The 21,804-nt window shown below is 36.9% G+C and overlaps 1 protein-coding gene and 1 long non-coding RNA gene across 2 annotated transcripts; both read right to left on the minus strand.

Moving 5' to 3' along the window:
• Nucleotides 1-4,923: 4,923 nt before the first annotated feature.
• LOC140803631 (uncharacterized) lies at nucleotides 4,924-10,243 on the minus strand. The gene is made up of 2 exons (XR_012111911.1): nucleotides 9,890-10,243; nucleotides 4,924-7,982 (listed from the first exon to the last, which is right to left on the minus strand). It is a non-coding gene; the product is annotated as an uncharacterized lncRNA (long non-coding RNA).
• A 3,513-nt stretch (nucleotides 10,244-13,756) lies between these two features.
• Nucleotides 13,757-16,133, minus strand: LOC140802962 (cytochrome P450 71A6-like). The gene is made up of 2 exons (XM_073158595.1): nucleotides 15,134-16,133; nucleotides 13,757-14,514 (listed from the first exon to the last, which is right to left on the minus strand). The coding sequence occupies exons 1-2, from the start codon at nucleotides 16,046-16,048 to the stop codon at nucleotides 13,900-13,902; spliced, it is 1,530 nt and encodes a 509-aa protein (XP_073014696.1). The 5' UTR covers nucleotides 16,049-16,133; the 3' UTR covers nucleotides 13,757-13,899.
• Nucleotides 16,134-21,804: the final 5,671 nt, after the last annotated feature.

The raw sequence follows: 21,804 nt of genomic DNA on the forward strand, positions 1-21,804 counted from the left end.
CAATCTATTCAGTTCTCTGTAATCGATTCATAGTCTTATGCTCTCATCTTTTTTCTTCACAAATAGTATTGGCGCGCCCATGGAGAAAAACTAGGGCGAATAAATCCCTTGTCTAGTAGATCTTGAATTTGATCCTTTAATTTGTGCCGTCTATTTTTTTAAAAGTTGCTACAAAAAATTTTGACAAGCTTATTTTCCAAAAATATTGGAATTGTGCATGCATGCAGGACTACTGAAAAATATACCTTTTTTTTTTTAAATACTTGTAGTCAAGTGACAAATGAAATACTGCGTTTTAAAAAAAATATGCCAACGCGGCCCTCAACCATGGGTGAACAACATAAAAAAATTAAAATCCTGAAAATCATCAACATAACAAATAAACGTACTCAACTGATCATGTCTACTCAAAACTCATAAAACCGTGATGTGCGGAAAAATGTGGTCCACGGGTCGTGTGTACACATCCAGCCCTGCCTACTCAGAATTCGGCACCTCCAATCTCCTCATCGACATGCTCACATGCATCATTCATACCTAGTGAGTCTAAAGACTCAACACACTTGTATTGTGATAACAAATACATATACATATCATGCAGCAGTGAAAAATATTGTAATCAACATACATTTCATGATATTAAATAGTCGTATGCATAATCATGACATGTCAAAGAATAAAAGTTTTCATAACATATCTCATCATATCAACATATACGTGTTCTTTTTCTTAAATTGAATTATGTTCATTAGTTGTGACTTTCGTATCATCGTGTTAGTCGATGGATCCATCTACGTGTAACCGAGGTACCCGCCGGCGAGGACATCAGCGACAACATTACCTGTCTATTGAGCCATGGTCTTACATGTCATCGTATTAGTCACAACTAACCCTCATCCTTAAAAAACGTGTCGTCACATTCATCACTTAATAAAAGCATGCATATACGTTAATTTTCTTTAGAAGCAAGCATGCACCGTATTTTTCATAATTACATAAAAACCATATACATGATGCATATACATTTAAAAACATGATAAATTTGTGCTCAAGGCGCTGCCAGGCCTAAAAACTCAACTTGAGTGCAAAATGACCATTTTGCCCCTAAATGACCAATTTGTCCCTGGAAACCCAAAATGACCATTTTATCCCTGGACCTCAAAATTTCGATCCGAAGCTTACCAAACTCCTTAAAACATCCCAAAACATAAACAAAAGTATTTTTTAGACGTAAACTCGAGCCCGTTTCAAAACTTACTTGATTCGTTTTAAAACATGGATCGGGGTCCTGGTTTTAATCCGAATCAACCAGAAACTTAACCAAAATTTTCCCAAACCTTTACCAGACCTAAAACACATTCTAACAGCCCCTAAACTTCACATTCCAGCCCACTATGACTCTCGAAAACATGACCACAAGATGCTGGACCTCCCCTAGCCTCGGATGGACCCTCTTGGATTATGCCTCAGCATGGTTCAGCGCTTTCCTGGTCGAGCCCGCCCTAACCTACACAAAGACAACCCGAAACCCTAGCCACCCAATCATCATGTCACCTTAAACACAGCACGTTCACCCATAATCAACCAAAAATCGGCAGCCCCATTTGCATACAACAAAAACATGAGTATCATGCAAAAATAATTGAATTTCATGTTAAACTTTAAACAAAAATGCAACCACAAGGTAGGTCACTACATTTTCGAACAAATACATGATTTTCAGCATAATATTGGAGTGAATGATGAGAAAAAAGAGAATACAAGCGTGCCTTGATGATCGTATGCTAGAAAACTTGAAGATGCACGCGTAGGATGAACACCGGAAGAGCGGGGAATGGTTTTCTTGGAAGAACAAAGCTTGGCCGAGAGTTCCTGCTGAAAATGGCGTGAGTCAGGCTGCTGAAATGTGGAGTGGACGGATGCTAGGTGGTTAGGTAGGTTTAGGGTTACTTAGTGATGTAATTAAATAAAATACTTAAGCTATAATGAGCCCTTAATTATTATAATTAAATGGTTTAAAAGGGTTTATGAGCCTATTAATCCCTAAAACAAACTCATCAAGCCCGAAAACACTTCCAAAATATATTTCGTTTAGGTACGTTTTCGAAAATATTGCCAAGCCCTCAAAAAGTCCTCCGATTTGCCAAATTTTGCGTACCGGTTAAAAACATAGCCCGATGGGTAAAAATAACCAACCAAGACTCATTTTCAAAAATCATACTTAATAACACCTCATATTAAATAATTAATAATAATTCAATAAAACATGAATTAAAACAAAAATTCATGAAATAAAAATGCATTTAATGCATTAAAACAATTTAATAAAATACAAAAGAAATTTAATAACTTGCATGCATGTGGTTTAGATGGACCTTAAAATTTTCGGGACGTTACATAATTATTTCATTTGAGCATGTGCTAGGCGATATGGTGCCTTAGAGATCGGCACGATATCAGACATCAATTCAATAAAAAATTCCACCTCTCGCTGTGGTGGGATACCGGAAACATCGTCAGGGAACACGTCATGAAAGTCCTTGAATACCTCAACGTCCTCAATTGAACGACTCTCAGTGTCAAGTGCAAATATAATACTAGCAAGAAAGCCTTGGCAACCCTTTTGAATAAGCTTCTTCACACACATGCATTAATTAATATGCGGCATTTGATTGTTTTGTGCTGCCTCGAAGATAAATGTTTTCCCATTCGGTGGCCTAATAGTACTGACATCCGTCGAAAATCAATAGTAGCCTCATTCAGTGTGAGCCAATCGATCCCCAAAATTATATCGAACTCGGGCATGGGTAGTACTATAAGGTCCGCTCGTATAATATTCTTCTGCAATTTAAGTTCAACATTCTTAACCATTCTACAAGAGACCATTTGTTCGCCAGAAGACACTGTAACTCTAAATCCCAACTCCACATCCACTGGTAAGATTCCCAATTGTTTCACGAATGCGATGCTCCATAATCTAGCAAAGCGTAAGTAGGTACGCTAGCTAACAAAATTTGTCCTGATAACATTTGCATTATGTTGCGTGTTTTCTTGATTGCTCGCAAGCGCACGACGTCAAGTTATAGTAAAATGTACTTTTGAATAAAAGTGGCGATCCCATGAGGAGTGTGTATAAAAACGTATACAAGTGCTTGTAATTAAAATAATCTCGACTTTATCTAGAAAAATCAACAAAAAAGGTTGGCATACTTGGAATCTATGAATCACGAAATTAGTAACTAGTCACCGAATTTAGACGAATATCAAGAAGAGAAAATATCTAGAGAAATGATTTCACTAAGTGCCCACGATAATTAATGTAATGCACATGGGCTGTTCCCGATTGGGCTGTATGCACATGGGCTGTTCCCGATTGGGCTGTATCCCTCTCGGTTGTCCCATTACCCATTACTCATAGAACTTCTCCAGCCCAGGAACTGGAGCTTTTGCCTTCCCCAGGATTAGAACCCAAGACCTCCTGGACTTATATAGATCTTGGCAGCAATCCTGGTACAAGTTGAGCTAGTAGCTCAACTGGTACCAACACTTAGGAATCTAGGTACTTATCCTGGAGGTCCTGGGTTCAAGTGTTGGGGAAGGCGAAAGGAACCACTTTCCAGGAGTGGGATATTCTGTAAGTGGCGGTGCATCCCATGCTGGACCATCCTAACGACCCATGACCAGTAGTGGTGCGTGGGTATGGGCCGAGGCCTTTGTTGGTTCAGCCTAATGGCCCATGACAGTTACAAAAAAAAGGCGCCTTTTTTTGTAATGCACATGGGCTGTTCCCGGTTGGACTGATGCAACACGGTTATCCCATTACCCATTACTCATAGAACTTCTCCAGCCCAGGCACTGGAGTTTTTGCCTTCCCCAGGATTAGAACCCAAGATCTCCTGGACTTATATAGATCTTGGCATCAATCCTGGTACCAGTTGATCTAGTAGCTCAACTGGTACCAGGATTGATGCCAAGATCTATATAAGTCCAGGAGGTCTTGGGTTCTAATCTTGGGGAAGGCAAAAACTCCAGTGCCTGGGCTGGAGAAGTTCTATGAGTAATGGGTAATGGGATAACCGTGTTGCATCAGTCCAACCGGGAACAGCCCATGTGCATTACAAAAAAAAACACCAAAGAGTAAGCCCTTCAATTCTCAGTGATGTTATTTTTTCATGTGAGGCCCGGGGCCGAAGAGGGCTGGGGGTGATCACCGGTGCCATCAGTTGCACGGACAATGAGCGGTTCCTGGCAGGCTTCTAGGTGGAGGGAACATGAATGAACCGACTCACACGAGAATGAGAGGGATTCCGAGACTGTTCAATGTAATGGACTGTACAGTTGAAGAGGGCTTAAAAGATTTGATTTGTACTACTCATATCACGAAGGTGCATCTTCTTTTCGGTAGCTCATCACATAAGAACTCCAAAGTTAAGCGTGCTTGACTTGGGGCAATTTTGGGATGGGTGACCCCCTGGGAAGTTTCTTAGGGTGCGTGTGAGTGAGGACATAAGCACGCCGGAAAGACTCGTCTTGATACAGTGAGGAAAGTCGTCGAATCTGGGGCGTTACAATTAACTTCAGTTGAACTTATATTCACGAATTCCAATTATTTAATAGCCAAGAACACTTACTTATTTTATTCCCCCTTTCCTGAGTGACGAATAAACTGTATCAATCAAACTTTGATTCGAATATTCTTAATTAAAATCTAAGTTTCATGGATAGATGCAAACAATGTTCTTACCTAAGCTTCGCTAAAGTTATACGTCGCTAAAGTTATACTTCTTCCGAACGCTATAAACATTCAACGATGTGTTTCTAATGATCTATAATCCTAGTCCCTCTCCCGAGTTATAGAATTAATCAGACAATACACAATTTATGGCCAGTAAATTGCAGTAGAATAAACACAAAGAATCACAATTAAACGAGAAGGAATTTAATCATATAAAAACTTAGTCAAATTATCATATCCACAAAGCTACATCATCCTCTAGAATAGAAAATTAGTTCATGACGAAATCGAAATAAAAACAACGCAGGTTCAAAGTTTTAGACATCGAAATGCGAGAAAATATAAACACGAAAGAACAGATAACAAATCCGAAGTGTCATCTCTGTCCCCAGATTCGTCGTTCTTCGTATTTGTAATCGATCTTCGCGTGCCTGGTTTTCGTCTCGTGTTAGCTCCGACTCTTCTCTCTGTCTTTTCTTCAAAAACTGCGTCCTTTTTCTGAACCCTCGATTTCTTCTTATATCCTCGTCTGGGCCGTGAGTCGAAGCCCATTTAATCTTGATTCGCCGCCATTAGCGCCGCAGTGCTGAGTAAGTGGCGCCTAGGCACCCGTCAATTATGAAGGTTAGCGCCACGGCGCTTGTTCCTTAGCGCCTAAGCGCTTGACTCTCGACTTTTAGGCGTCGCGGCGCTGTGTGGGCAGCGCCTCGGTGCTTATAATTCAGCAATGATGCACCGCGGCGCTTCTTGGGCAGCGCCTAGACGCTCGTCTTTCGCACAAATGAGCGATGTGGCGCTTGTTTTGGTGTTGCGGCTCTCGTCTATCGCAGTTTCATGCTCAAAAACATCTATAATTGCTCTGAAACATCAACTAGTTGTTTATCCCCTGCACGACACAAAAACAAAAAAAAACCATGCGTAATTCTGTTCGAAACCAGCATAGATCAAAAGGATTAACATATAAATTAAGTGCAATTCTTGCACGTATCAAACCCCCCAAACTTAAACTTTTGCTAGTCCCGAGCAAAATTAAGAAAAAAAATAGAAATGCAGACTCAAGCAAGAATTAACGCTGACCACTATAGTCATGGATATGAATAGTGACGGTGGCCTCAGATTGATCCATTTTTATGTAATTCATAATCAATCAAGAGTAACGTGTGTGTGTGATATGTCAATGTTCATTTACCCAATCAAATGCTCAAATAAATTTACAACACCCACTAGCTTTATAAACTCGAGGGATTTTCAAATCAGTTCAAATCACACTTTATAAATATACAAATTCACTTACACAGATCCCACAGGACTTCATTGGTAATTGTTTGGTTCAATAGATATTCAATGCAGGAATACCAAACGATGATGTGACACACTGAGATGCTGACATGCAAATTATTAAAATTCATACTTACTAACCATGTTTCTCAGGTATCCACAGGCTTGACTTGAACAGCTTTTCTCCACTAGTATATTGGATAAATGTGACAAGGTTAATAGGTCTTGTAGGCTTTTAACGTTAAGCTATGGCTCATGGCTACAATAAAAAGTATGGAAATCAAAATTTGAGAGAAATAATCGAATTTTCATCATCTTCACTCTTATTTAATTCACCATCACTTCATTGTTTTCTTCCCAATCATATCCTCGATTTCCCATACTTTTGATTCATTCCTTTGATTTTTTGTCACTTTTTCAACTCTTTTTTTTTCAAAGAGTACTTGAATCATTACAACACCAATGAACTTATTTCTCTCAAGATTAGGTAGGACAATAAGTGTATAAACTTCATTAGGTAATTGTTGTGGGATGTAAAATAGCTAAAAGTGGGGGCTATTTTGTGTCATTGACACACACCACTTGATTATTTAGTAGGCTCAAAATGGGACAATGGGGATATTTCATTTTCGTTTGGTAGGCTCGAAGGCTCAAAACGGCTCCAAAAATAATCATTCATGTGTCACATATTATCCGTATTTCGTCTCAAACAAGTTCTAGACTTCCGTCAATCCATTAGTCAACTCATACAAACCAATCACATGCAATTTTCAATCAAAATGATAAATGAAATAGGTGCACGAAGAAAAGACAAGCATCTCAATCTACTCGAGGCTCAATGGACTAACAATTGAAAATGAATAAAGAAGGACGGCCCAAGGACATTGAGAAAAATTGCTTAGATCATCTCTGTGTTTGCAAAAGTGTCAGTCAATGTCATGCGAGAATTACTTAAAATCAGACTTCTCTCGTTTAATTAGCATCACAGACATGCAAATTGTCTCTAAGCATCGATAATATCAATAAACATGACAGTGCATGAAAATATGACTCCCAAGTTATCATGAACACACATATGTTTTAGAACCACAACTTCATTATCATCATCGGCCACAAAATAGCTTATCCATGACTAATTCTAACGATTTTAACAAAAAAAAAAAGAAATGAAAAAAAATTATATTAAATTAAAACAATGTGCAAGAAATAACTAATCATGCATTATTAATCCTCACAACGAAATAATAATTCAAACTTAAATCAACCAACAAGCAAAACAAACTAGCAACCCCCCAAACTTAGGTACGTGCATTGTCCCCAATGTACAGTAATAAATCAAGAAAAATAGGGGATTACGTACCTCATACAACAAGCATCAGGACTCGCTGTCTTCGCCTGAAAGCTCAGGCTCATCCTCCTCATCATCAGGTCCGTGTCCAAATGTGGGCAGTTGTGAGAATGACTCACCAAATGGACAAGTAGCAGGGTAATGTTGTGCAAGCACTTGATGTTAATTATACACGTACTCCTGGTGCTCGCGCGTCATCCTCAATAATCTATCCAGCTTACGGTCTACCTCATCAACATGGGGGCTGTTTGTCTGAGCCCGTGAATGTTGTGGAAGATTTATGATGAGAGGCGATTTTCATTGGTGATGAATGAGAAGAGTTGTGGCGCTTGCTTCTTAGATTTCTGAAAAATGAAGTCTCGGTCCTCTTTTTTAAAAAAAAAAAACACGAACTAGCGTCACGGCGCTAAACTCTCGTCCCCTCAGCGCCGAGGCGCTGAGTGTCTAGTGCTGCGGCGCTTGATCCTTGCATTTTAGCGCTGCAGCGCTTCTTTATTAGCGCCTAGGCGCTTACTTCACGGCATCGTAGCGCTGCGGCGCTTATAGTATAGCGCCTAGGCGCTATTATTGCGTAAATTCTGTCCAAATTGAGTCCTTGCCACACCTCGTTTCAACTTGTACCTACATAAAAACACATAAATCAGTGTCTAATCTTCACATGCCAATTTAAATAAAATAAGACAACATAAAAACAATTATACTATTGAAAATAAAATAACTAAAGCAGAATAAAAACTGGTTGGGTTGCCTCCCAACAAGCGCTTGGTTTATTGTCATCAGCCCGACTATCACTAATCCTGTTCATGGTGGGTCGTATGATTTCTTGGATGCCCTTATTGCCACCAGTTGTTCTTCAACTTCCATGGTCATATTTCCTCGTTTCACGTCAATGATGGCTCCAACAGCAGCCAATAATGGTCGTCCTAGAATGACGTGAACGTTATGAATATTCTCCATATCGAGTACCACAAATTCTGCTAGAACTTTCAATTTGTCAATCTTATGTTCAACATCTTCCACAATGCCCAATGGCACCTTCATCGATTTATCTGCCAACTGCAAGTTTAATTCTGTGGGTTTTATCCTGGTCAGTCCAAGTTTCTCATAGAGAGAACTTGGCATTATATTCACGCTTGCTCTCGAATCACATATAGCTTTTTTTCACTAATTGACCACCTATTTCACATGGTACAACAAATTCCCCGGGGTCCTGCAGCTTCTGAGGAGGATTTCCTTGCCTTTCCTTATCATCTCCTGCAATAAATGTCACCTCATCCTACTCTGCAGATTGAATGTTAGAGTGTATGTTCTTGAGATTTTCAAGACCTTTTTTCTTTGAAACTCAGCCTTCAATTATAAAAATCTTTGGAGATAAGGAATATCAATACATTGATCAAAATCATAACTCTTACCTGTCTTACCTCGATTCCCTTTGCTTGGAGTCCGCTTATCTTCCCAGCTGGATTTATGATCAACTTTTTTCTCTTCTACTTCTAGCATTCCAACCTCCTCATGTTTTATGAAAACAACATTCACCTCTCTCATACTCGGGTCTAAAGTCTTTGGTACTGTGCTTGACGGTTGAAACATGAGTTGTTTTGTTATCTGCCCAACTTGCGACTCCAGGATTTTCAAAGAAGCACCAATATTTGCCATGTGGCTCTCTAGGTTATCAAGCCTAAACTAAGTCCTAGCCATTCTCTTGCTAGATTCAGCAACAAAAGTCCCAACTAAATCCTCAAATGATGGCTTCCCTTCCCCATTTGATGTATTGAACTCCGGTGGAGGATTCAATACATTCTTATTATTTTCATATGAAAAATTCTCATGATTTCTCAATCCAGAGTGATAGGTATTAGGGGGAGGGTTACCTCGATATCCTCCAAATCCACCAAAATTTCGGTTGTTGATATACTGAGCTTCTCAGGTAGAGGTGGTTCTTCAACAACAGTCGATGGATCCTAAGTTTCTGAAGTGCTCACCTTATTCATCGCTGCTATTTGTGTGGTCAATGCAGATACCTGTGTTGTGAGTGATGTAATAGGGTACAGAGGCATACACTCATGTTGTCCTCTTTACCCCGGATCTCTCAGATGGCCACTGGTAATTGTTTATAGTCATCTGCTCAAGCAAGTCATAAGCTTTCTCAGGAGATTTGGCAAAGATCGTGCCACTAGCTGCTGCATCCAATGTTCCTCTTGTTTGCCCATTCAGACCGTTGTAGAATAATTCGATTTGCGCCCAGTCTTCAAAACCATGGTTCAGGCACTTTCTCAACAGCTCCTTGTATCTTTCCCATGCCTCGTACAATTGCTCAAAATTAGTCTGCCTGAAAGTGCTAATCTCAATATTCAACTGTGCTGACTTAGCAGGGGAAAGTATTTTTCAAGAAATTTCGTAGCCAGCTCCTGCCATGTCGTGATACTTCGCAAGAGAAGCAATTGGAGCCATCCTCTTGCTTGATCCCTGAGAGAAAACGGAAGCAAACGTAGTGTAATAATATCATCAGGAACATTATTAATTTTTACCGTATCTGTTATCTCCAAGAAAGTCCTCAAATGAATGTGAGGATCAGCAGTGGCAGTTCCTGCGAATTGGTTCTGTTGAACCATATTTATCAGTGCAGGTTCAGTTCGAAATTATTGGCGTTGATGGTCCCTCTTGCAATACCAGAGTAATGATTGTTGATCATTGGTCGTAAATGATCTCTGATAGGTATGGCCTATGGCGGGTTTTGTCTGTCATTCTCTCTGTGTTCAGCCATTGCTTGGATCTCTTCTCTTCTTGCTTTTCTTAATCTTCTCGCAGTTCTTTCGATCTCCGGATCAAAAATCAGGAAGTCTGAGTTTTGCGATCTTTGCATACACTGTCAAGCAGAAAAAATGAACAACACAATAATTATAAAAATAAAATAATATAAAATAAAATAAAATAAAGCTCTAAATTAAATTTATACTAATTGGTAACAAAAATGATATAAATTCAAAATTTTGACACTCCCCGGCAACGGCGACAAAAACTTGTTGCGTGTTTTCTTGATTGCTCGCAAGCGCACGACGTCAAGTTATAGTAAAATGTACTTTTGAATAAAAGTGTCGATACCACGATGAGTGAATAAAAACGTATATCAGTGCTTGTAATTAAAATATTCTCGACTTTATCTAGAAAAATCAACTAAAAAGGTTGGCATACTTGGAATCTATGAATTACGAAATTAGTAACTAGTCACCGAATTTAGACGAATATCAAGAAGAGAAAATATCTAGAGAAATGATTTCACTAAGTGCCCACGATAATTAAATTCATTGGAACTTATATTCATGAATTCCAATTATTTAATAGCCAAGAACACTTACTTATTTTATTCCCCCTTTCCCGAGTGACGAATAAACTGTATCAATCAAACTTTGATTCTAATATTTCTAATTAAAATCTAAGTTTCATGGATAGATGCAAACAATGTTTTTACCTAAGCTTCGCTAAAAGTATACGTCTTCCGAACGCTATAAACATTCAACGATGTGTTTCTAATGATCTATAATCCTAATCCTTCTCCCGAGTTATAGAATTAATCAGACAACACACAATTTATGGTCAGTAAATTGCAGTAGAATAAACACAAAGAAACACAATTAAACGAGAAGGAATTCAATCATATAAAAACTAAGTCAAATTATCGTATCCATAAAGCTACATCATCCTCTAGAATAGAAAATTAGTTCATGACGAAATCGAAATAAAAACAACGCATGTTCAAAGTTTTAGACATCGAAATGCGAGAAAATATAAACACGAAAGAACAGATAACAAATCCGAATTGTCGTCTCTTTCCCCAGATTCTCCAAAAACGGCGTCCCTTTTCTGAACCCTCGATTTCTTCTTATATCCCCGTCTAGGCCGCGAGTCGAAGCCCATTAAATCTTGTTTCGCCTCCATTAGGCTGCGGCGCTGAGTAAGTGGCGCCTAGGCGCCCGTCAATTATGAAGGTTAGCGCCGCGACGCTTGTTCCTTAGCGCCTAAGCGCTTGACTCTCGACTTTTAAGCAATGCGGCGCTATGTGGGCAGCGCCTAGACGCTCGTCTTTCATACAAATGAGCGTTGTGGCGCTTGTTTTGGCGTTGCGGCTCTCGTCTATCGCAGTTTCACGCTCAAAAACATCTATAATTGCTCTAAAATATCAACTAGTTGTTTATCCCCTGCACAACACAAAAACCACGCGTAATTTTGTTCGAAACCAGCATAGATCAAAAGGATTAATATATAAATTAAGTGCAATTCTTGCACTTATCACATTATACTCGATTAAGGCCATAAAATTTAGGAATTTCGTATCATCTAGGCCCTGATAGTTTCCATATTAGCATCTCAGCCCCTTAAATTTCTAAAATTAGCAAATGACCCCTTAAAATTTTTTAATTTTGCAATTAAGTCCTAGGAAATTTCGAATTTGTCTGAATTTTTCCTCAACGTTTTTCGAAAAAATATTATTTTTCAAAAACTAATTCTCTTCTCGTCTCTTAGAATAGATCAAGATGTCATCAATGAAAACAATAATAAACTGATCAATGTACGGCTGAAATAAGTGATTCATGAGATCCATGAAGATTGCCTGAGCATTAGTCTATCCAAAAGGCATCACTAAAAAATATAATGCACATAACGCGTTCGGAAAGCCGTCTTGTTCACATCCGACTCTTTTACTCTCGGCTGGTGATATCCAGACCGTAAACATATCTTTGAAAATACCGAAACTCCTTGCAATTGATCAAACAAATCTTTGATTCGAGATAATGGATACTTATTCTTTACTGCCACTCTATTCAATTCTCTGTAATTGATGCACAGTCTCATGCTCGCATATTTTTTCTTCACAAATAGTACTGGCACGCTCCACGGAGAAAAATTAGGGCGAATAAATCCCTTGTCTAGTAAATCTTGAATTTGATCATTTAATTCTTTCATTTCATTAGGTGCTAGGGGATATGGTGCCTTAGAGATCGGCACGATATCAAACATCAATTCAATAGAAAATTCCATCTCTCGATCGGGTGGGATACCAGAAACATCGTCAGGGAACACATCCGGAAAGTCCTTGACTACCTCCACGTCCTCAATAGATCGACTCTCAGTGACGGTGCAGATATAATACTAGCGAGAAAGCCTTGGCAACCCTTTTGAATAACCTTCTTCACACGCATGCATGAATTAATATACGATATTTGATTGTTTTGCGCCACTTCGAAATGCTTTCCCATTCGATGGCCTAATAGATACTGACCTCCGCAAAAAATCAATAGTAGCCACATTCAGTGTGAGCCAATTGATCTCCAAAATAATGTCGAACTCGGGCATGGGTAGTACTATAAAGTCCGCTCGTATAATATTCTTTTGCAATTTAAGTTCCACATCCTTAATCATGCTAGTAGAGACTATTTGTTCGTTAGAAAGCACTGTAACTATGAATCTCGACTCCACCTCCACTGGTAAGATTCCCAATTGTTTCCCGAAGGATTCAGATATGAAAGAATGCGTAGCTCCAGAATCTAGCAAAGCGTAAGTAGCTACGCCAGCTAACAAAATTCGTCTTGATAAAATTTTCATTATATTTGATTAAGGCCATAAAATTTAGGAATTCCCTATAATCTAGGCCCGGATAATTTCCCATATTAGCATTTCAACCCCTTAAATTTCGAAAATTACCAAATGACCCCTTAATATTTTCGAATTTTGCAATTAAGTCCTAGAAAATTTCGAATTCATCTAAATTTTTCCACAACATTTTTTCGAAAAATTAGGCCCAATAACACCTATTTAATTGAAAAATAAAATTTTGTAAAAATTAATTTTGAAAAATAATACTTTTGATACTTTAAAAGTCTCTCGTTTGCCCAAAACCGGCTTCTCAGATAAAACTGAACTCATCTCATAAAATTATTTGAACTCTACTATTTTTAGAAAAATTTAATCATATTAATAAGCCTTGAAAATATTTATTGAAAAATATTTATTTTATCTTGGTCATCTCCAGTCTCCTTTCCCCAGCCAATTATCGAATATTCGAGTAAATGTCGGTTATTCTCAGTTTACATAAAAGAGAATAATAACCAACAACATTGTAAACAAAAAAATTCATATCACTTATTGCCCAAAAAATTGTAATAATTGAATATTATAATAAAATATATGCATTTGTTTAGAAAATATGGCAAAAAAACAAAAGAAAATGATATGATAAAAAAATGAGAAAAAATTGATCGACTAGTACGAATCTTTTTAAAAAATTAAATAAATATGTTTTTTTTCCTAAATTAGTTAAACTTCTGTAATTAATATGAATTGTCGAAATTTACAATATTATTATCATTATTATCAAGAGGATTTCGCAAAGTTAATTAGATTTTCGTGGTATCACATGATCTCAGTCGAATGTTAGCAGATCCAAATTGGAGATCCCGTGCGGTGAAATCTCACATTTTTGTCATTTATTCAAAATACATGGAAATCAAATACTTACCAAACAAAAACTGAGGTAGAAGAACTATGAAGCTGGTGGAGTACTGGCTGTTATCATGAGAGGAAATTTCCTGTGGACTGCGATTCCATTCACTTCACTCATATCTAAATTCTCCCCATTTTCTCCATTTGGCAATGCTATGTCAAAGTTATGCACCAATTTCGCCAACGTAAGTTCGTAGACCGCCGTGGCAAATGTAACACCAGGACACCCTCTTCGACCAGCACCAAATGGTATCAACTCGAAATCTAGCCCTTTGTAGTCGGCGTTGGTGTCCAAGAACCTCTCGGGACGAAATTCTTCGGGATGTTCCCACAACGATGGGTCTCGTCCTATCGCCCAAGAATTGATGATAACTTGCGTGCCAGATGCAATGTCATATCCCATTATTTTGGTGTCTTTGGTCGACTCTCTGGGGACTAGTAATGGAATTGGAGCATGCAGTCTTAGACTCTCTTTCATCACCAATTTTAGAAATTGCATTTTTCCTAAGTCACTTTCTGTGATCTCACCTTTTGTTGAACCTATGGCTCTGACTTCATCTTGTAGCTTTTTCATGCTTCCGGGATGTCGTAAAAGCTCTATCACCGCCCACTCTATGGCAGTACTTGTTGTATCGGTTCCGGCAGCAAACATGTCCTATCATAAATGAGAATCAATATGCATGTCAAATTAAGGTAATGTTTGCTACCTCTAAAAAGGGTTATTGTCGTTTTTTCTTTGATTATCAAATTTTAATTCATCTCGTCCTCAAAAAGTATCGGAATTGGTGGAATAAGTAAGCCTTTGGTCAGTAGTTTGATTCCAACTATCAACTCCTTATTGGTCGAGTAGGTATCACAGTCTTTATCCAGTACGGTTTACCTGACTAACGTAGTTTGCAGACTAGTGTGTTACCTTGGAGTTTACCCAATGTGTACCGAATGGTAGCAGCCGCGAGTTCACATATGATTGAAAAAAATGTTCGTTCTTCTCACTAACACATATTCAATAATAATACGCATGTGAAATTAAGAATAAGACCCTTTGATCAATCGCACTTTCCTGACCATAAAAGGTACTCTTTCGCTTACTTTCAATTCAATTTGATTCATATCACAATATAGTAGTGTTAATGATTTGTGAACCACAGCCATTAACCTTCAATGTGCAAGCAAAAAAAATATAATTTTACCAAGATAATTTTCACACAAACGATTTATCTCGTGTACGTTATTTTTCCTTTGAGACTCGCCAACTAAAAATTAAGAATTCATACCAAAATGATGGCTTTGATGGAATTGTCCTCGATATGACCATTATCTTTGGTTTCCCTCTGAAATTCAAGCAATATATCCACAAAATCCAACTCCTTAAAATCCTCCCCAACAACTATCTTCTCATTTATAAATTCTTGATCCCTATGCTCTTTCACCACTCCCTCCAAGAATTCGTCGAACTCTATAGCCACTTTATCCAACTTTGCGTGCAGACCATTCACGCGATCAATCCAAGAAAGCCATGGAATGTAGTCACCAATACAAGAACTTCCCATTAGCTGCACAAACTCCTTCAATAACTTTCTGAGCTTATCCCCTTCTGCATACTTCCTCCCCAAGGCAGCCCTACAAACCACGCTATTTGTAAGGGATGCCAACAGCTTACTCAAGTTTATGACACGAGATGATGAACGTCCCAGTCGCTTGATGTTCTCGATCATTAGCGACGTCTCCTCCTCCCTCACACGACGAAAGGACTGAACTCTTTTGTTACTCAGAAGATGGAGCACGCATATGCTTCTGATCTGCCTCCAGTACTCGCCATAAGGAGCAAACGCCACGTCCGTGGACCCGTAAAGTAGCTTATCAGGTATGCTAGACTTGGGCCTGTTTGAAAATATCAAGTCTTGGTTTTTCATTATCTCGCGAGCTGCGTCGGCGGAGGAGGCGACAAGCACCGGTACTTTTCCGAAATGAAGCAGAATGAGGGGACCGTAGCGCCTGGACAAAGGCTGGAGAGAGCGATGGGGGAGTGCACCGATCTGGTGGAAGTTGCCGATCAATGGAAGCTTTCTTGGAGATGGTGGCAGTTTTTTCCCGGGTTTTGAAGCTTCGTTGCATCGCCATTTGTAGACGAAGACGAGGAAGATCGCGAAAAGAGTGAGAGAGACGATTAATTGTGAAAGAGAAGCCATTTTCTTGTAAGCTCCAGAGAATGGCGCTTGTATAAATCAACATACGACGTGCTTGAATCTCTGACAATTAATCATGTGGCACCGACAAATAATTATGTGGCACGGGACCATAGAATGATATAGATATCAAATTTTTTAAAAATAACAATAATTTTTGGCTATTTAAATTGTTTGATTCAATGTTCTCCAAACCGGACCGGACCGGCCGGTCGGACCGGTTCAACCGCGAACCGGCCCCCAGACCGGTCCGAAGATAAGTAAAAACCCGGAGATAAGTAAAAACCCGGATTAGCGACGGTTTTTAAAAACCCGTCGCAATTAGCGACGGTTGTTAGTAGCGCGGTTGTTAAAACCCGTCGCTACTAGCGACGGTCCTTTAAAGACCGTCGCTACTTGCGACTGTTATTAAAAAACCGTCGCAAGTTGTGGTGTAATTTAAATTTTTGAATTTGAAAAGTGACGTTTATTTGGATATTTGTTGTAATTTTCATCTTAAAAATTAAATCAAAACTATAAAACATAAATAATCAATATTTTACTATTTTATTTATTTATAAAATAAATAAAATATTAATTTTATTGATCCGGTTCGACCGTCCGGTCGAACCGGTTGAACCGGTTGAACCGTTTTTTAAGGCTTGACCGGTTCGATTAACGGTCCGGTTATAAAAACACTGGTTTGATTAATTATATTTCTGATAGAGATTTTTTTGCATACGTGGCTAATCGTCAAGTGTCACGTGAATGTTGCATGTCAGCGAGTAATATCCAGATCGTGTATTATTTTCACGTTTAAATTTTTGAATTAAAATTTGAATCTAAAATATATTATCATCTCTTATTTATCATTATCTCTTATCATTTAGCTTTATCTTGTATTTTATTTCTTAAATTTTGAAATTATTTACCCAAAATTTCAAAATACACATATACATAATTTTATATATCCAATAGCTCTTTATTTAAATTCTTATATCTTGACCTATTTATATCTATATACCAAAATCGAAAATTAGGTATATTTATCACTTGAAATTTGAATTCTATGGATATTTTGTACACAAAAATTTAATTATCTTATACCAACTTTAGATAATGTGGATAATTTTTAAATACAATTTTTGATAACTTAGTACAAAAATTTGAGTACATAAATAATACACTGAATTTGAGATTTACAAATTTTCCAACTGACAATCACATTCATTTAATATCAACATTCATTACTAAGTTTCATTGTCAATGTATTTATCTTTGTTTTTATTTTATATTAAATAAATAATTTTAGATTTTTTAAAAAAAAATTACAAATTAATATTATAAGAAAATAAATAATATTATTATTTTAAAATTAATGTAATTTCAATTTTTATTACAATATTATTTAAAAAATATGAAAGAGCCATTGGGGCTCTTTGCAGTTATTATTTAAAATTATAAATTATGATATTTTAAAATAACATATAAAATATTTGTTAATTATTTTACAAGTTTTGTTTTAAGAGTGGATATCATGTGAGACCGTCTCACGGGTCCTAATCTGTGATACGGGTCAACCCTACCCAAATTCACAATAAAAAGTAATACTCTTAGCATAAAAAATAATAATTTTTCATAGATGACCCAAATAAGATATATGTCTCACAAATACGACCCGTGAGACTCTCTTACATAAGTTTTTGCCTTTGTTTTAAAGTATAACATAGGAAAAAAAACATTTGCATAAAATTAAAAACAACATAAATTAAACATTTTGAAATTTTTAATAGATTAACTTCACATATTGCTGTTTTAGATTGTTTTTAAAAAAATATTTACTTGGCTCTTTTCAAAAAATTAATTAAAAAAATTGATAAGAATTTAGATAAATGTAGCATAATTTAACTAATAAATTGTAGTACAAACATTTTTTGTTTTTATTATTTTTTTAATCTTAATTTTTTAAATAAATAAAAAAAGTTTGGTGGGAAAGTTGGGTCCAACTTGACGCTCCCGAAATAGAGTAGTGTCGATGTTACTTGTGAGGCAGTGCCCCATAAGATATGGGCCGTTGATTTTAAAGAAATTTATGAACCCCGCATATGAATTGGTGGACTCCGTATATGTATGGTTAAAACTGAGCCTTTGATCTTTTCATAGGGGCAGTGCCACATGAAATAGGGTGAAATTATTCCCCGAAAATAGTGTGTCAAACGTGTCAAACGTTTTAATATTTAGAGTGACATCCCAAATTAATAATTCATGCTCTCATATTGGTGCATGAACATCAATTTTTGTTATTATTCACCAAATAATATACCAACGTGGATGCTCTTATTTGTAGGGAGATGAGGTTGGAAATAAATGGTTTCGTAATCGAATCAATCTACTTTGAAATAACGGTTCAACTGGATAGTCGGGCCATAACATTGTTATATATTATATAAAATAATAATATAATATAGTAAATAATAGATTAAATTTTAAAAATCTTAAATTTGTATATAAATAAAAAAATATTTAACAAAATTTAAAATTTAAATAACATACATATAATGAAAATATTAATATAATTACATATAAATGATAAAAAAAATGACAAATCAAGTTCTAATACTACTAAAATTGTAACGTCCCGAAAATTTAAAAGTCCACGTGAACCACATGCATGTAAATTATTAAATTTCTTTGGTATTTTATTAAATTATTTTAAAGCATAAAATGCATGTTTATTTTATTAAATTGTGTCAAATTATTTTTATACATTATTATTACATAATAGTATTTATTTCATGAAATTTTAAAGGTTCATGCATTATAGATTTTTAAATTTCATTTCGCGCTCAAACGAGGAACGGAGACCGGAGAATTTCCAGAAAAAATTATTTTATTACACGGTTAATTTTTATTAATTAATATAAGATGTTTTAAAGGTATTTTTCAAGAATTGGGATTTATTGAGTATTTTTACCCGCAAGATTTTTATTGTTAACGGTACGCGAATTTTGTCGAATCGGAGGACTTTTTGAGGGTTCGACTAATATTTTCACAAACTTTCCAATACGAAATATTTTTCGGAAGTGTGTTTGGATTTAATGGGCCTATTTTTAAGATTATTGGGCTTGAAACCTTTTTTATTTTAATTGAGGGTCATTAGCACATATTTTAATTAACCTAAACTACACTTAAACTAAACCTAAACTACCCCACCTCATAATAGCCGACACCCTCACTCCCACCAGCCTTTATTCTTGAAAAACAACAACCGACACTCTACCTCAGCTATTATTTCTCTCGGCTTCTTCCCCCAGCAGCTGAAGTATCGGTTTTGGCTTGTTCTTGCATCCAAGGCTCTCCGGCGCTCCTATCTTCATTCTTCTCGAGTTCTTACATCTTAAGGCACGCCATGTACTTTTATTGCTGCATCATACACGTTATATACATGCTGTATTATGTTTATTTGTTTGTGGAATTCACGATCCAAAGCATATCATGGAGATCCCTCGGTTTTTGTTCAAACACATACATCTTTTGTTCGCTACTCATGTTTTCTCTGAAATGTTGCAAGGGGACTGCTGTAACGTGTGATAAGAGGCTGTGCGAAGGGGTAAGTTTCTGTCATTTAAGCTGGAGTCGCGTTATGCTCTTGGTGGTGAGGGAGCCGATGGTTTTGTGGTTTGAGTTGTGAGTACGTCCGTGAGTTTGGGGGCTTAGGGCATGGTTGGGTCGGTCCAAGGGGAGGTCCGTGAGCTGGTCTTGGTCCTAGGATGGATTAGTTCAAGGCTGGTCCAGCCCGGAGTCGAGCTAGGAAGGAAATAATCGAGCCTTGTTGGGTTAGTGTTGGAAGCAAGTGTGCTGGAAATTTCCAGCAACATTTGAGTTTGTTTCCATGGGTCATAAGTGGTCTGGAACGGAGGATTTAGTTGCTGGTCAAGTGGGTTTAAGCCAAGATTTAAGTTTGGGAAATTTTGGTTAAGTTTCGAGTCGATTCGGATTAAAACTGGGACTCCGGTCCAAGTTTTAAAACAATTTGATTAAGTTATGAAATGAGCTCGAGTTACGTCTAGGAATGCTTTTAAATATGTTCTGGGACATTTTAAGGAGTTTGGTAAGCTTCGGATCAAAATAATGAGTTTTGGATTTATCCGAGATTTAGTCGCCGCACGAAACATTAATTAAAGAATTAATTGAAACACTTAGATTCAAGCTTAATAGATTTATAAAAATTATATTTAAGCTCAAATAATTATTAGAAGTCTAAGTTTTTAATTTGGGAATTTTATACTAAGGTTTGGTTTAATTCGGGATTAAAACGCATTAATAGGTTATATTTAAAGATTAATTTAAAAGTCACAGATTTAAGCCAAATAAAAATATGAGAAAGTTCATGTAGGCTTAAATAATTATTTGGGACATGTTAGAGTCAATGGAATTAAGAAAATGTCAAAGAAGTGAAATTTTACGTCTAGGGGAAAAATGATAATTTTTGGTTTCTAGGGGTAAAATGGTCATTTTGCACCCGGGGTGAGATTTTGGTCCTGATAGCGTCCTGAGCACATTTTATCATGATTTAAATGCTTATGCATCACGTTCATGATTTTTATGTAATTACGATATTTACGTTGCATGCTTGGTTTAAAGTAAAAATTACGTATATGCATGATTTTATTAAGTGGTGAATATGATGACACGTTTTGAAGGAAGTGATTTAGTTGTGACTAATACGATTACATGATGATATGATTGGGGATATCGTGAGGGAAAAGGCCCCAGAGGGAGCCCGTTTACGGGAGAAGGCCCAAGAGGGAGCCCTGACGATCGTATTTCCATTGACATGATATGATGACATGATAGGCTCGGGCTCAGTTGACGGGTGAGAGTGTCGCTGATGTCCCCCGCCGCCGGGCACCACAGTTACACGTAGATGGATCCATCGACTGACATGTTGACATGATGATACGAAAGTCACAGCTAATTAACTGAATTCAATTAAAAAGAAAACGTATACGTATATGATGACATGAGATGACATGATTTTAATACGATATGATTTTACACGACACGTAAACGTATATGATGATATGAGATGACATGATTTTACACGATATGATTTTTACACGACACGTTTACGTATATGATGACATGCTATGATTATTACCATGAGGACACGTTTACATATATGATTTTACTGCAGACACGAATGCTTTTAAGTTCATGAAAGATATATTGAGTATGTTATTTTTCACTGTTGTGTGCTACGTATATATATACTTGTTATTAACGGTGCAGGTGTGTTGAGTCTTCAGACTCACTAGGCGTGTGTGATGCAGGTGTGTTGAGTCTTTAGACTCACTAGGCGTGTGTGATGCAGGTGAGCTTAATGATGAGGAGACTGGAGGTGCCGAACTCTGAGTAGGCAGACCTGGTAAGGTGACACGACCTGAGGACCACACGTTTTTCGCATTACGATTTATGAGATTGAGAGGAGATGAATATTTTCATACGTTGATGATTTTAAGAATTTTTATATGTTTATGTTTACGTATGATTAAAGCTGAGGTTGATTATTTTTAAACGACGCTATTTTTATGGTCGAATATTTAAGATCATTTTTAAATGTTATTTCGAAAATGTGAGCTTTAATTTTTAAGAAAAAAAAATATTCCGCATTTTTAAAACGAATAGACGTTACAAAAATAATATTTTTAACAAAGTTCAAAATCTAAATAATTATATATATAATCAAAATTAAAATTTAATATTTTAAATATTAGAAA

Source organism: Primulina eburnea, chromosome 10 (assembly GCF_022965805.1).
Source record: "Primulina eburnea isolate SZY01 chromosome 10, ASM2296580v1, whole genome shotgun sequence".
Taxonomy (NCBI): Eukaryota; Viridiplantae; Streptophyta; class Magnoliopsida; order Lamiales; family Gesneriaceae; genus Primulina; species Primulina eburnea.

Coding starts and splice junctions, on each gene's coding strand:
- LOC140802962 (XM_073158595.1), bottom strand. CDS start 16,048: ATGGCTTCTCTTTCACAATTAATCGTCTCTCTCACTCTTTTCGCGATC. Junction 14,515..15,133: donor CCATCAAAGCCATCATTTTG/GTATGAATTCTT, acceptor CATTTATGATAG/GACATGTTTGCTGCCGGAAC.